At 45.8% G+C, this 15,531-nt stretch overlaps 1 protein-coding gene across 3 annotated transcripts; it reads right to left on the reverse strand.

Annotated features, from left to right (window-relative positions):
• Nucleotides 1-1,338: 1,338 nt before the first annotated feature.
• Nucleotides 1,339-10,139, reverse strand: CLNS1A (chloride nucleotide-sensitive channel 1A). 3 transcript variants are annotated; one of them, XM_079974125.1, is made up of 7 exons: nt 9,844-10,139; nt 7,775-7,911; nt 6,790-6,903; nt 5,670-5,780; nt 5,106-5,279; nt 3,883-3,971; nt 1,339-1,939 (listed from the first exon to the last, which is right to left on the reverse strand). In XM_079974125.1, exons 1-6 carry the CDS (start codon nt 10,122-10,124, stop codon nt 3,904-3,906), a joined length of 885 nt encoding a protein of 294 aa, XP_079830251.1. In that variant the 5' UTR covers nt 10,125-10,139; the 3' UTR covers nt 1,339-1,939; nt 3,883-3,903. The 3 variants fall into 3 exon arrangements, with proteins under 3 accessions (XP_079830251.1, XP_079830250.1, XP_079830249.1); XM_079974124.1 differs by having other exon boundaries at nt 3,888-3,971; nt 6,790-6,906; XM_079974123.1 differs by having other exon boundaries at nt 6,790-6,906.
• Between the last annotated feature and the right edge of the window lie 5,392 nt (nt 10,140-15,531).

Consider the following 15,531-nt stretch of genomic DNA (forward strand, 5'->3'; position numbering starts at 1 on the left):
TAGAGCAAACTTCATAATCCTATTTTCCTTGTTTCCAAATCAAAAGTGAATCTTATTTAGAAGGCATTTCTAACTACTGCTCCAGGAGAAACAGAGCTAAGAAACATTTTCTATGCGGTTCAAAAAGGATTGCTCTGAAGTTGAGAAGCTCAACCATCATTATAGCGAAGTGAAACTTTTTTTAAAAAAAATGAAGAAACTGTTCCAGTTCTTGAAACTCAGTGTCAAATCATGAGGAGAGACAGAGCCAATATGAAATGCAAGTTAAGCTGTCAGAAACCAAGAGGACATTAATAACCAAAGGCCCTGTGCTGACATTCAAATTCTCATGCAGGTATTTTCAACTTTTTCACTTTTAACCCAAACATGCATTTGGGAACCCAGTTCTTAATCTTTTACCATATATATGCCTGGTGGTGGTGCTCCTGTTGCTACCCACTTGGGATCAGGTTGTGATGTTTCTCAACCTGTGGCTCCCCAGATGTTGTTGAACTACAACTCCCATCACCCCTAGCTACCAAGGCCAGAGCTCAGGGATGATGGGAGTTGTAGTCCAACAACACCTGGGGAGCCACAGGTTGAGAGCTGCTGCTAGTGGATCCCGATCCTCCAACTGAAGACTAGTGTGTTAGGGAATTAAAATTGCCCCTCCCCATGCCTGCCTGTCATTCAGGATGAGGAACTTCACATTTGCATATAGGATAACTCGGATAGAGTCCAGTATGTGTGAACTGTACGCCACACAATTCAAGAAGTATAAATTACGCAAATAGAGCTCCATGTTTGCAAGCCCCCAGGCAGATGTGTTAATCAGGAGGGCTAAGTACAACGTAAGAGGAGCCTTGCTAGATCAGTGCAAAGGCCCATCTAGTCCAGCATTCTGTTCTCGCAGTGGCCAACCAGATGCCCCAATGGGAAACCGGTATTCAGGATCCGAGTATAAGAACACTCCTTATTTGTGATTTGCAGCAGCTGGCATTTAGAGACACAGTGACTGCCAATGGAAGCAGAACCAAGTGTCATCTTCTAGGAATTAGGCTAATCTACCACTACACCTTGTGGAAGCAAATTCGACAGTTCAGCTATGTGCTGTGTGAAGCAGTACTTCCTTTTGTCTGTGCTGCATCTTCAAACATTCAGCTTCATTGGCTGGCTCCAAATTCTCCACACTGTGCATCATTTTATATACCTATATCGTGTCTGCTTGTCGTCTTCTGCAACAGAACGGAACCCCTGAGCCCAGGAAGACACATGAAGCACTAGAAAGGAGAATTAGCCAAACCTTGAATATGAAAGAAAAAGTTTCCTGTGACACAGAAAGAATGTACAAAAAGCTAGTTTGTAAGATACAAAAATTATATTTATTGAACCATTTTATTTATAACAAAAACGTAAGAAGTTTACCATCTGGGGGCAATACAGATGACATCCCGACGCCAAACCGGGCCACTAAAACCATGAGAAAGCAAGAGCGTCCAATGGAATGAGCCAATCCCTTGAAGGGTTTTTACAATTTGTTTGTCTCTGCGGCCCCACTGTACCTCTTGCCTCTTTAGCTAAACCAAAGTAACGCTCATGTCAGACATCGTCAGCTGTGGATAAACAGGCACAAAAATATGGGGGAAATTCTAGGACAATCTAGAATTCTGTTCTAAGGACAACTTTATTCTTTAATCTCTATCATTTCTGTAAAGGCTTTCCAGTAATAACCCATGATTAATCCCTCCTCTCAAACCCAAGGTATTATACTTTTCTCAAGTTCTTATATTTTTTTAAAAAGCCAGCCCCACAGTGTCAAATCCTGTTTTATATCAGCACATCTATAAAAGCATTTACAGACCTAAATACCCATATTTAGGTCAATAATACCGAAAGGGCAATTCCTGATATAACATCTTCAAGCTTGGAGAGCCTGTTCTGAAAATGCTGAGAGAAGAATCTGGAAAACAGACAAGACATGGATGGGTTCAGCAGTGGGGACTTTGTTTTGGTTTACAGAAAGAAGCAAGCATAGGGCAGAGAGCAAAGCTGCTACAACGCACCAGAGACCTCTTGGCATGGTTTTGAGCCAGAGCTGTTCTGGTGAGCACCGGAAAACCCACAATTATGTACAAAGAGAACTTAAATACTAGGCTATGTGATGGACGGACGCAGGTGGCGCTGTGGGTTAAAGCCTCAGCGCCTAGGGCTTGCCGATCGAAAGGTCGGCGGTTCGAATCCCTGCGGCGGGGTGCGCTCCCGCTGCTCGGTCCCAGCGCCTGCCAACCTAGCAGTTTGAAAGCACCTCCGGGTGCAAGTAGATAAATAGGGACCGCTTACTGGCGGGAAGGTAAACAGCGTTTCCGTGTGCGGCTCTGGCTCTGGCTCTGGCCAGAGCAGCGATGTCACGCTGGCCACGTGACCCGGAAGTGTCTCCGGACAGCGCTGGCCCCTGGCCTCTTAAGTGAGATGGGCGCACAACCCCAGAGTCTGTCAAGACTGGCCCGTACGGGCAGGGGTACCTTTACCTTTTTATGTGATGGCCAGTGTTTATTTTAACTGGCTTTATAGACTTGGCAGGGAGTAGCAGGAGGACAAAAAGCAGTAACAAAGGTATATGGGTGTAGCACAGGGCGGGGAAGACAATGGAACACAGCCGGAGTGGGAGAAACAATGCCAAAAATGATATTTTATGAGTTGGTGTTAACGTCTTTCACCACACAATCATCACCATCACATAGTAGTCGCACCCAAAAATGATCTTTCATCGCATAATTGTCACATGGAACATTTGGAGGCTCTGCTAGGACTCAGGCCCCCCTTCCTTTCCTCTTCCAGTCATAGGCACTCCTGCTCCCCTTGCAAACTTGGCCATAAGCTTCCAGGCTGTCTTATCCTCTTCCCTGGGCTTGGCCAACTCGCAGCGAACGGTCCGCCATTGCCAACAGGCACGGAGCAGTGCCAAGGCTGCCTGATGCTGCTGCCGAACCCAGTGCTCTGCAGCAGCCCCACTTTGCAAAGATGGGGTGGCTTGCACCATGCACCTTGTGGAGCTGCGGCTGCCTGATGTTGCTGCCAGATGCTGGAAGCAGAAGAAGTCAGTCCCTCCGCTCTCAGCACTCGGCGGCAGCAACAGGCAGCCCTGGCTCAGCCAAGTTAATGGAGGCCGTGGCTGAGAACGACCCCTTCCTCCATCTCGGCCCCAGCAGAGGGCACGTGGCCTGGGGTAGGGGGCTGAGGACAGGACAGGAGGCTGAGCTGCTCACGCGGTCCCCAAACCCCTCTTGGAAAGCTGGCGCTCTGCCGCAGGCTTCACATAACAGTCACACCCCACTTTTTGGAAAAGTGCATCTGCCATAAAATCTGTGACGATTACATGGTGAAATACGGTACAGTGTATTTAAAAGTTTCACCTTTCTTGTTTTGTCCTCATACATCTGTTGTGAACCTCCCCGTGAGATAGGCGAGGCAGAGAGACAACAACTAGGCCAAGGTCACCTGGTGAGCTGCATGGCACATTTTTGCTTTATTATGATTTTTACTTTTGCACTGTAACCTGTGATAGTTTTGTGATAATGTGGGGTACACATCACCTAGATAAAACCAACAAACCATCCTCAGGGATCTAAATTCTGAGACCGGCTATCTCAGATATCGCACAGACAGAATTAGCTCTAAAGTCACCATGCCCTTATAACGTAGTATTTAACACATGAAAACTTTTATTAGTTAAAAGGAGGTTTTTATAAAATTAAGTCTGCTTTATATGCTGTTTGAGCATAGGGTGAACTGGTGGGGCGAAACCTAAGCAAGCTGGGTATTTTTCAGCAAGTTAATGAATTAGAAGGAGCAGGAAAACCAAACTGCCTTATATGGAAGGGAGAGGAAATTAAGATGGCAAACCTTACAGCAGCCCACACCTTCTCAGTGATCAACATCAGCGTCTTCAAACTGCCCAGCAACTGCTGGGGATGCATCCACCTCCATCCCATCTAGAAAAAAAGGAAGAAACGGATTGAAACCTTTGGAGACATGAAGGGAGACTACAAAGCAACTAGTGTCCTCTGCTGCAAAGACAAGGCTGGCTTGAGCATCATAAAATCGAAGGAAGAACCGGAAAGGATATTGTCCAAGCCTGTCCTCCACCGCCTTGGCACAAAACCTGACCACAGATCAAAACAATCAATAAAAGCAAGAGAGAGGAGAAGAGACTTCACTCCTCTAAAGCATGATCGGATCCAGTCCCCGGCAGCTCAAAGTAACCATTTCTTTATTTTAAAAACTTACAAAAATACTACAAACAAGCGAACATACCCAATTGGATAAAGAAAGTGCTTCATGTCATTAAAATAAGGAGATTCTTTGTAATACACCATAAATCTCACACACTATTGTCATGTCCGGTCTTGACAGATTTACCTAAGAGTGTTTTTTCCAAATAAGTCTGTGTGTGGGAGGATGAAGGATGAACAGGTGGGATTCAGACTCTGTGCTTTTAAAAATGCTAGCGGAGGCAGCCTGGGATGCAGCAAAACCTGAAGGCAGCCAGTCCTTTAACTGGAGCCGATACAGGCAACAGCCCCTCTACACAGCCATGGTGCATGGATAGCTTAGCCAACTCCGAGCTCAAGCCTCAATAAGCTCAATAATAATAATAAAAATAATAAAAATAATAATAAATAAATAATAAATTAATTAATTATTTATACCTCGCCCATCTGGCTGGGTATCCCCAGCCACTCTGGGCAGCTTCCAACTGAATATTAAAAACACAATACAGCATTAAACATTAAAAAAACTTCCCTAAACCCGGCTGCCTTCTTCTAAAAGTCAGATACTGTAGTTGTTTATTTCCTTGACATCTAATGGGAGGGTGTTCCACAGGGCAGGCGCCACCATCAAGAAGGCCTCTGCCTGGTTCCTTCTAACCTCACTTCTCACAGTGAGGGAACCACCAGAAGACCCTCGGTGCTGGACCGAGGCAAAATATGGCAAAATCCAACCCATTGGCTCCAATGTGGTTATAAGGAGCTTACTTTACCTTGTAATAATACCAGGCTGCAGGGAGAGGAATAAGCTGCACATCCAACTGAGCGTTCACAGAGCAGCGGACGATTAAAACTCACCTTCGAAGTCTCTGATGGAATCTTCTGTCCGTACCCCAGCCATGTGGTACTGAGTGCTTATAGATTGTGCCAACATGCCCTCCAGCCTCTCCAGGGTAGCCTGGCCCTCAGCAGTTAAACGCGACAGACCTTCTTCATAAGTGTAGAAGGATGGGATGTCACCTTGGCCAATTTCTGCAACAAACAAATAAAACCCAAATTGCTAGCTAACACTAGAGCAGATAGGTGCATAAGATATAGCTGCCATTAATTTATCTTGGAGAAAAAATCTTCCCAACAGCTACTTCAGTATTATAATTAATGCTAAGTGTCAAATGTCCAACTGTTTGCATTATGTATGTGTATTTACTGAAATTCCCATTCCTCATGCTAAATTAGTTCTGCAACTGTTATAAACCACTTTGTGCTGTAGGGAGTCCAGCAGCATGTAAGTCTACTGGTTCAAAGCTAGTTTTGCCTAATTTTTCATCTTTGGAGGCACACAAAGCTTACCAAAATTGTGGCCTATTCTATGCCATTTGGACGTTCTCTGAAAATTAAGGGAACCCACCACAGCCCTCTTACCGTGGGCTTCCACGTCGTATTCCTCACCCTCGTAATCGTTGTCAGAGTCTTCGTCTTCGGGATCAGGATGCAGGGCTTGGCATTCACACATGGCAGAGAACATGGCTTCCACTGGGGAAAAACACACACAGAGAAATGCACCATTTGTTCACTGGCAATCAAATAAAATGGACATGGACGAATAAGAACATAAGAGCTCTGCTGGATCAGAACAATGGCCCACCTTTAAAACCCTTCACAGCCTAGCACCCTCATACCTACAGGACCGCCTCTCCTGGTATGCCCCACGGAGAGCCTCAAGGTCCATAAATAGCAACACCCTAGAGGTCCCAGGCGCTAAGGAACGCTCTGTTTCATGAGACCAGGGCCCTGCGGGATCTGATTTCTTTCCGCAGGGCCTGTAAGACAGAGTTGTTCCACTTGGCCTTTGGCTTAGAATTAGTTTGATTCCCTCCCCCTCTTTCTTTTTCCTTTCTCCTCCTGTGAAGAGGCTGCATCCTAATGTTTTAATGTATTTTAATCTTGTTTTTTAAATTGTATTTTAATCAACATGTTTTTATTATTGCTTGTTAGCCACCCTGAGCCCGGTCTTGGCTGGGGAGGGCGGGGTATAAATAAATTTTTTATTACTACTACTACTACTACTACTATTATTATTATTATTATTATTATTATTATTATTATTATTATTATTTTGTCCAGCATCCTGTTCTCACAGTGGCCAACCACATGCCTCAATGGGAAGCTCGTAAGCAGAACCTTGCAAGCACAAACAAAACAGAACAGCTAGCAAACAATCTGAAGGAACTACTCGAGATTCGTTCAGCTGGCCGCAGCCACAAGTCAACAGCGGATGTTGTACGTAGCCCTCTGGTTCTGGACTAAGCATCTGTTGAGATACTCCTGATAGGAGCAAGTTATGCTGGAATGAGGGATGGTGCGCACAGCCACAGGTGCCACATTCCAACGCTTGCTGTGCAGAGCAAGGTTTCCTCTGGAAGTAAATTGGTAATCCCAGGTCCTGCTCCACCACCTTGAGTGCAGAGGCAATCCCACTTCACAACAGCAACCTGGGCACCATTATCCTAGTCATGGAAGCTGTGGTGTTCTTCCTACTCACAGGCTGATTTGTCGCTGGGTACAAATCTGAATTCTGAAATGGGCTCAAGATCATCATTGCTGCCATCCTCCTCCTCCTCCTCTTTTTCTCCCATGCCATCTTCTTTTGATTCTTCTGCTAAGGAATTCAAACATAGTTGTGTTATAACGTTATCTGAAATAACGCTAACTGAAAAATGATCCATATCATTTTAAACATTTGAAAGCAGTTCAGCAGAGTATAAAGATCAGCTGCACAGGCCTGGAAATTTGCACAGCCTGCTTCTTTCTGCTGGTTACCATGAAGAACGTGGAACTATGAAATTCTTGACCAAGAACACTGGAAACATGATTTAGCTGCCCTGGGCTTGTGAGATTTCACAAGGCACTGCAAACGTGACAAGAACTATGAGGTCTAGAAACTTGCTTGTTTTGTTTTTTAAATAGAAACTAATTCACCCCAGGAAACTGAATTCTGAAGCAAATGCCACACTCCATGCTAAGAATCCTCTACTTCTGAGCTGCAGGATGGGAAGTGAGTGATTTGTCTATGAGTTGTCATAAGCACCAGAAGAGATACTATTGAACACTCACAAGGGGAAGGGGGTGTTGTTTTTCATGGGTTATTTCCTCAAGTGTCCAGAGCTGCTTTAAAAAAAGATGAAGACCTTTTAACACCAAGCCAAGAAAAGCCTGGAATAGCTGGGCGCTTGTAAACAGATTAGCGGTTTTACTACGATCAAGTGGTATATAGATTTTGATAATAAACTAATAAATGTTAAGGCCTATGCTCCTTACTTTCCTTCCTTTTAGTTATATTTATCTGCCATCAAGCTGGTTCCATCATAGGAAGACATGGTGCCATTTTACTCGCACAACAACCTTGCAAGGTAAGCTAGGCTGAAACCTCATGGCTTGCCCATGGCCACCCAGCGAACTTCATGATGCAGCAGAGATTTGAACCCAATGCCTCGGCCACTTCACTAGACCGTCTCTCTCTTCCGTACCTTCAAACTTTGCATTTACCATGACGTACAAATGCTCCCACGGATAGGCATTCAGATCCCTGGAGATGGCATGCAAGCTTATGATGGGATAGTCCAACGAGAACCCGAGGCCTGAAGTCTCTATCCATGACAGGCGGCTGGTGGGGGAGGAAACCCAAAGAAAACGAAAGTAGTTTTAGTTATGTCACAGAGGAGCTCCATCCTTCTTCCAAGCCAGGTCCCTACTATGGACCACCAGTGTCCTAGGAGAATGAGGAATTAAGAAGGGGTGGGAAACCTCAGCCATGAGGGTCAAATCATCTCTCTCTCTGGCTCTTGGAGCTCTCCCCAGCCCACACCCCCTCCGCTTTGCCACCCAAGACTTCTTGCTGTGAATACTGATAAGGTCTATTCCTTGTCAGGGTGGAGGACAAAGGGATGTGTAAGATATCATTGCTGCCCAATCACAGCTGTCCTAAAATCCTGGATTTCTCCATTGTCCTGTACAAGCAGTTCCCACCTGGGTGCAGAAGGGAGGGCTTAAACTTAAGGAATCAGAAGTCAGACAGATGGTTAAAGTCCTGAAATTCAGTCTACTGCAGACTGGGGGCAGCCGAACTATAAAATGTTGAAAGTGTTAGTGAAGGAAAAAGGTCACAGCATATGTCTGACAGTTTATGGTACAGTGGTACCTCTGGATGCGAACAGGATCCGTTCCGGAGCCCCGTTCGCATCCTGAAGCAAGCGCAACCCATGTCTGCGCGTTGCGATTTGCCGCTTCCGCGCATGCGCGTGACGTCATATTGAGCGTCTGCACATGCGCGAGCGGTGAAACCTGAAAGTAACATGCTCCGTTACTTCTGGGTCGCCGTGGAGCATAACCTGAAAACGCTCAACCTGAAGCACAATTAACCTGAGGTATGACTGTATCCTGGTTAATAAACCTATCCCATACTATTCCCTCTCCCATACACTAGCAATGAACACTCAGGTTCAGAGATGACACCCACAGCCATCCCAAAAGAGCACAACAGGTAAAGGTTTAAGGAGGATAGGATGGGGAAGACATTCTGTTGCACACCCCCAGCTGCTGTCTCTAACACTGGTAATATCTCAGCTGCACTGGCTGGGGCTGATGGGAGCTGTGGTCTAAAACTTCTGAAGGGCACCAGGTTGGTTAAGTTGAAAATAGCAGTATTCATTAGGTTCCAAGGCCAGTGACCACCCAAACCCCAACAGGAACAAACAAATTTTGTGTCCGCCAAGGATCCTGCATCAAGTACCCCAGACCATGTATGCCGTGTGATCTAGCATCCAGTATTCCCCTACCAGCCTCCTTGGACCTGCCAAATCCTAGGCATGGGTATCAGCATATTTTTAACTCTGCACCATTACTGAAGGATGAGCCCTACTGGACCAAACCAAAAGTCTAGGTGGGGAACTAGGAGATTCAAAACCAGGGCGTGAAGGGCACTCATCTTTTATTGTTTGTGTCTCATTTTCTGGTATATATTGTCCAGCTATTTTGAACCTCCCCCCCCCAACATGGTATGTTTCCAAAAACCATTTTGTTTGTAATAAATATGTTGTATTTATATATAATTCTATTTCTATTGACTTCTAACTGCTTGTGGCATTATTACTGTTGCTCCCCCACCCCCACTTTTTTTTTAGCTGTTCTTATTTTCGTCTGTAAGCAGCGCCGACTCCCCGTCAGGGAAAAAGGCGGGGTATAAATAAGAACCACATGCATTAATCGCAACAATATCCCTACATGTAAGCAAGCGCCCTCGGCGTAATAAAGAGCCCCAAGAGTGCACTTGGTCCACGTTCCCTGGCCAGCTAAATGCAGGAAGGCTCCCCCGCCAAAAAAAAAAACACAGCAACCCCGGAGCACGAAAGCTCTCCCATGGCTTGCCCGTCACGGCAGGGCCTCGAAGGTAGACTGTTAGAAGAATAACGGGCCTCTCTCTTCCGCCCCCGTGAATTTCTCCAGCCGCCTTTCTCTGTTACCGCCGCGCCCTGTGGCAGGGAGTTCCGCAGGCGAAGCCCCTGAAACCTCCTCGCAGAGGCCGGCCTCTCTCTCTCACCTCTCGGCGATGTAGAGGCTCCCGGTGCCCAAGCCTCGTCCCCCCAGCACGGCCTCCGTGTCGGGCTGCCGAAGCCGGACCCCCTCGGTAGGCGCCGCGAGAGGCTGCAGGAAGCTCATGGCAACAGCGGCGTCAGGGCGGAGATCCTCCCGGCGCCTCTTCGCGCTTACCGCGCCTGGAAAGCGAAGGGGGATGGGAGAAAGCAACGAAACCGGAAGCGCGCGCAGCTGCCCCCGAATCGACCCGGAAGCGCTCTCCACTCTCAACCGTCGCGTCACCATAGAGACGCGAAGCGCCGCCGCGTCTCTATGGTTGCCGTCACGTGACCGTCCCCGCTCGCCTCACGCGGGGAGGAGGAGGCGGCGGGCGCCATGTTGGAATCCAATAAACACCTCAGAAAATATATTTTAAAAAGGCGCGGCGGCGGGGGGGGAAAGAGGATAAATAAACCATACGGTGACGAAGGGGGAAGGGAAGTCCCGTCCCCATTTGCCTGCCGTCGATACTTAAGGGACTTGCCGCCCTTAAGCAGCTCGAGAACTGAGGGAAGGCCGAACCTGGGCGGGGCCTCCCGGGAGCGGCGTTAGACTCTTTGACTCCCGTCATCCTCAGCGAATGCAGCCGGCCGCCAGGGATGACGGGAACTGTAGTCCCGCCGTACCTGAAGCAGGCATCCCCAAACGGTTCTCCAGCTGTTTTGGGACTACAGCTCCCATCATCCCTAGCTAACAGGACCAGTGGTCAATGATGATGGGACTTGTAGTCTCAAAACATCTGGAGGGCAGAGTTTGGGGATTCCTGACCGGAAGGGTCATGGCCGCCAGGAATCACAGACGCCTAATCGTGTGGGGTTGACGCAGAGTTATTTGGCTGGAAGGGCGCATTCACTGCCTGCTGCAAACCAACTTTGCAGTTTAGGGCGGTTTGGGGTGCCAGGTAGCATAGGCGCTCAAGGAAGTTGGGCTTTTCGAAAGCCAATTCAAGGCACAGGACATCCCAGTATAAGTTGCGACAAAACAAAACAAAATATAAAATAAATAATAAATAAAAATAGTAAGTGAAAAATGAAACAGACATTCCTGCCAACACTTCTCAGGACCTCATCTAGACCTCTCCTACATTACCAGTTCTCTTTTTAAAGAAAATTGTATTCATTTCAGGTTCTCACACTTCCTACTGCAGCTAAATTAAAATTGGGTAAAACTGCTGTACCTCCACCTGGCTTACAAATGGTCAATGATGATAATAATAAAACATATATGAAAACATAATAAAACATTTAAAAAAACTTCCCTCTGCAGGGTTGCCTTCAATAAACGAACACTGGTTTATATAACTTTAAAATCCATTGGAAACCCCCCAACCCCTCACCTGGATCTCTCCACATTTTAGTTCTTACCAACACATTACATTCTTTACATTTCCCTTTTTCGACGTCTTTCTGGTGATCTCTGTTCAGCTCTCTTGATTTTGATTTTCAAAAGCCATTAATCAATCTGTCCGTCTGGAATAAAATTACTGATTTAACGGTTATTCTCGTGGTACCTGCCATCTTCCACGATGCCATGACACTTTCTCTGTACGTCAACTTATTTAAATGGTTTTTTTTTTATTATGACAATTTACATGTCATATTTATATGAAAGAAATGACAGTAGATATTATAAACAAAACAAAAACATTATGAAAGAAAGAAAAAAGTTACACAACTAGGCCTCCGAGCTAGAAAAAGGCTGCAGGCCCGGCTTATACACAAAGAGCTCTGACCAGACCGTAGTGAGACGACATTGAACATTTCAATAACAAAAATATTGGCACCAGCCGTAACATTTTTTTTTAAACTTCATTTACAAGGAATACAGTATTTAAACAGTCATGTACTGCAAAGCTAAAAACACCAGCTGTTAGTCAACTGCAGTTAACCACTTTTGAGCGTTGAGGGCACGGGGGGACTCTCCATTTCAAGTTACGTTTTCCATGCAAGTGAGTTTACTGGGGTTTTTTTTTTTGGGGGGGGGGAGTTGGAAACGGAAAGAGGAAATAGAGAAAGCAACCCAGGATTTATGTACAACAATGAAGACACTTCCAGTTCTTTCCCCAAGGTATTCACTTCCCCCTCTGAACGGCCACTTGCAACATTCTTTAAAGGAACAAAAAGCATGGAAATGATCTTCGCAAGGGAAAATACATGTGCACCATCACTTCTCAAGCGCAATTCAGATTCTGCCAATAATGCACTGGGCTGGAAACTGTGCTTCCTGATCTGTCTTCTCAGACCAAACAAAGAGGCATCAACTTCTGCAGCAACTATGCAGGCTTTGTCATGAAGCAGCCTTAAAACGCACAGGCCACACATAAAAACCCCGGTGTCCTTTCAAAATGCAAGCAATTCATGATTTTTCTTTTTTTACTAAACACCGCCTACAATAATTTGTTTTAGCAGAGACTGGCCAAAGCAGGTCCCCCCCCCCCCCCCCGCCAGATTTTACCAATATTACTTTTATAGTGAATGGGGTATGGGAAGGAAAAAGGTGAAAGGTGAAAAAATTCTGGTCATGCAGTAGTGCTAGAGTTGCTCTCTGCTCCCAAAGGATGCTGTCTCCATTGTTCAGCTTCAGTGCAGTTCTGCTAAATTAAGGGAGACATCAGAGAGGAGCCTTGGCAGATTGCATTTAACCCAAGATGTAAGCATTTGGGCTGGGCGGGTGCAAAGAAGAAAGAGGCTCCAATTCAATGGCGAAGGTCAAGATTGAGAAAGCTCCAATTAAAAAATACAATGAAACGGCCCTGCGCTGTAAAATTACTTTGCCAGGCTGATCAGTGCACACATGGCTCCAAGTCAGACCTGTGAGCTGCACCACCACACACACCTTGTAACATTTGCAGAAGTGCAATTGGTACAAAAGAAGACAAGGGACTGCATAAATTGAACCTCCTCCACTGTACAAAGGAGCACACTCCTTTCTCCACAAGGATCATAGAATCATAGAGTTGGAAGAGACCACAAGGGCCATCAAGTCCAACCCCCTGCCAAGCAGGAAAAGGTGCAGGGATGGGAAGTATGAGACGCCGTCCCCTGGGGTACAGACAGAGCACAAATAATATAGAGTAGTTTGCAAGACTTCTCTGAAAAACGTAACCTAGTTTTTAATTTTATTTCCCCCCCAAAAATAAAGAGTATTGAAACAACAGTTCACTAGCGCAATAATGGGGAACTGGTGCAGAGACAACTAGACTACAGCTCCCATAATCCTTGACCACTGGCCATGCTGGCTGAAAAACAAAGATGGGGATTTGTGTCCAACAAGATGTTCTCCACCCCTGGCCTAGCAGATATCTGCACAAGATCTACTGAATCGTGTACAAGACAATGAGCAGCAGGTGAAAGCTATGCCACCAACCAGCCACCTGACATGGCTTTTCCTTGTGGAACAAAACAGCAAATTTCTGTAGAGCAGAGCTAAGAAACGGGCCGACGGCTCGCTGCCCACCTCCTGAAACAAAAGTCGTATCTATGCAAGGGAAAGATGTAACGCTTTAATTGACGTTGCATTACATGCCGGGCAAGATTTGCAAAGTTGGTGTATCGTAGCAAAACGGGGAAACAAAAAAAGGCAGAGCTTTTCTATGGGGGCTTGGCCTTGCTATCATGTCAAAACTTTAGTCCTGGTTAGGAAGACAAGTATCTGCCTCTCACTGTTACACGACAAGCCAACAGCTAAGGCTTATTGTCCCCTGTCTAAGGGAGAAACTTCACTCCCTTAGAACACATTAGCGGTGAAGTTAGTCTGCCAAAGTGTGCCAGAGTGAGGCCCCACCAATGCTGCCTCACTGCCCTTTCGGCCAGAATATGTACCCAATAATCTTGCTGGGGGAGGGGATCCACAAAAATGCATGCAATTGTCTTATGGTAACAGAGAATGAAATGTTAAGCTACAGATGGGGACAGTGCCATTTGAGAACTAAAAATCAGCCTGCAAGATGCATCCCTTCCTCTCCTCCGTGAAACCTGACAACGCAGGAAGCGCGATCAAGTACAAGCAAACACGTACACAAGCGGGCAAAGGCAGGCAGGCAGAACCCAGTTCACGGTATATACCTGAATTCACCATGGGAGCCAAGCACGAGGTATCCTTGCAGGTGTGTTACCTTTGTTCCTAGCTTGAGCTCTCGGGAATTTTGCATTTCGTCACCACTGCTGAAGTCCCTGGAGGAGCCGACAAAACAGCACAGGCTCCCCTACCCTGACTGTCAACTGACTTAAATGAAAGGGGTCACTAGTTGATTAAATTGGGCTGGGTGAGGAGAGGAGAGAAGGAGAGGGAGACTGCGCACAGGAAGAATGCAGGATCACGAAACTTGATGTAAGGGTTATGGACTGACCAAATAATATTTCAGCAGATCTTGACTGTAAAGATAGAACCTAATTCCAGACAAGATGGTGATTTAATTTTTTTTTTTTAAGTGAACTTAAGTTCTAGGAACAGGAGGAAGAATGGGAACATTGGGCAAGTGCACAAATATGGGCAACACCTACACAAGCATGGGGAAATATTTCTCTGGCTGTAACTAGAAGGGGTGTGAAAATTAACTCTTGCTCACAATGCTGGACAGTGCAGGTGGGAGAGAGAGAGAGACAATTAAATGCTTGACTGTTTCTGTTCTGGCTGCATCAACAACAGGCACAAATATACAGCAAGTATACAACAAGTTTCTGGCTAGGAAATGCAGGTTTGCTGTTTAATATAGGGCAATGATAGTGTTCCTAAAGGCCCCCTCGTCACAGCACATGAACAAAACCCATTATCCCAACAGCAGTTGCTCAAAAGAGAGAAATTTCCATCTTACAAGTAAGAAAACCCACGTAGAATTCCCCAGAATTGCTAACTTGGATTTCGCAAATCAAGGAACTGCTAAGATATTCTCTTGTTGCACAGCTTTAATTAGGCCTTTAAATCTTTCACATACACACGGCATCGCAGAAATCCCAATCTTCGGCTGCTCTGCTTCACACCACCCAAAGCCCTGTTTCAATTGTATGCAATTTATGAAACATTCCAAACAGTGCTATTTTAAGTTTAGACTAAAGGCAGCTGTTTACTGGCTATTTTGTTTGGAGGGCTGACATAATCAAGCCAAGCGAAAGTTCAATGTGATAGTTACATCCATCCTGAACACTCCCCTGTTGAAATCAAAAGAGGATAGAGTATGCCATTTATGCTGGATAGGTTGCAAAGTTTTAAGGTGGGGGAAGGAAGGAAGGAAGGAAGGAAGGAAGGAAGGAAGGAAGGAAGGAAGGAAGGAAGATTATTACTCCTACTGAGGCAGACATTTTCCCACCACACAATACTAAATTAGTTTATTAAAGGCATCCAATTGTCAGGATGCCTTTAACACATTGAGGACTGGTGGAGGGGAGACTCAGATCCTTTAAAAGGTTTTTTAACCAACCACGTAGATTTGGAAGAAGTCAAGAGATGTTCTGAAATTATGCAGAATTAAGCTGGCAGAATTCTGGACTGCACCACTTCAGACTGCATGCGATGGGTAAGAGTTCTGAATGTTCCTTCATCCTGAAAACAAAAAGAAAAGACCATGCAGGGATGCACATTTACTCTGCAGAGGGTGCTTGTTATGTAGGAAAACCTTTAAAAATCATCTCGCTTGCATGCCGTCTCTCAAGTGGTC

Source organism: Podarcis cretensis, assembly GCF_951804945.1.
Source record: "Podarcis cretensis genome assembly, chromosome: 4".
NCBI lineage: Eukaryota > Metazoa > Chordata > Lepidosauria > Squamata > Lacertidae > Podarcis > Podarcis cretensis.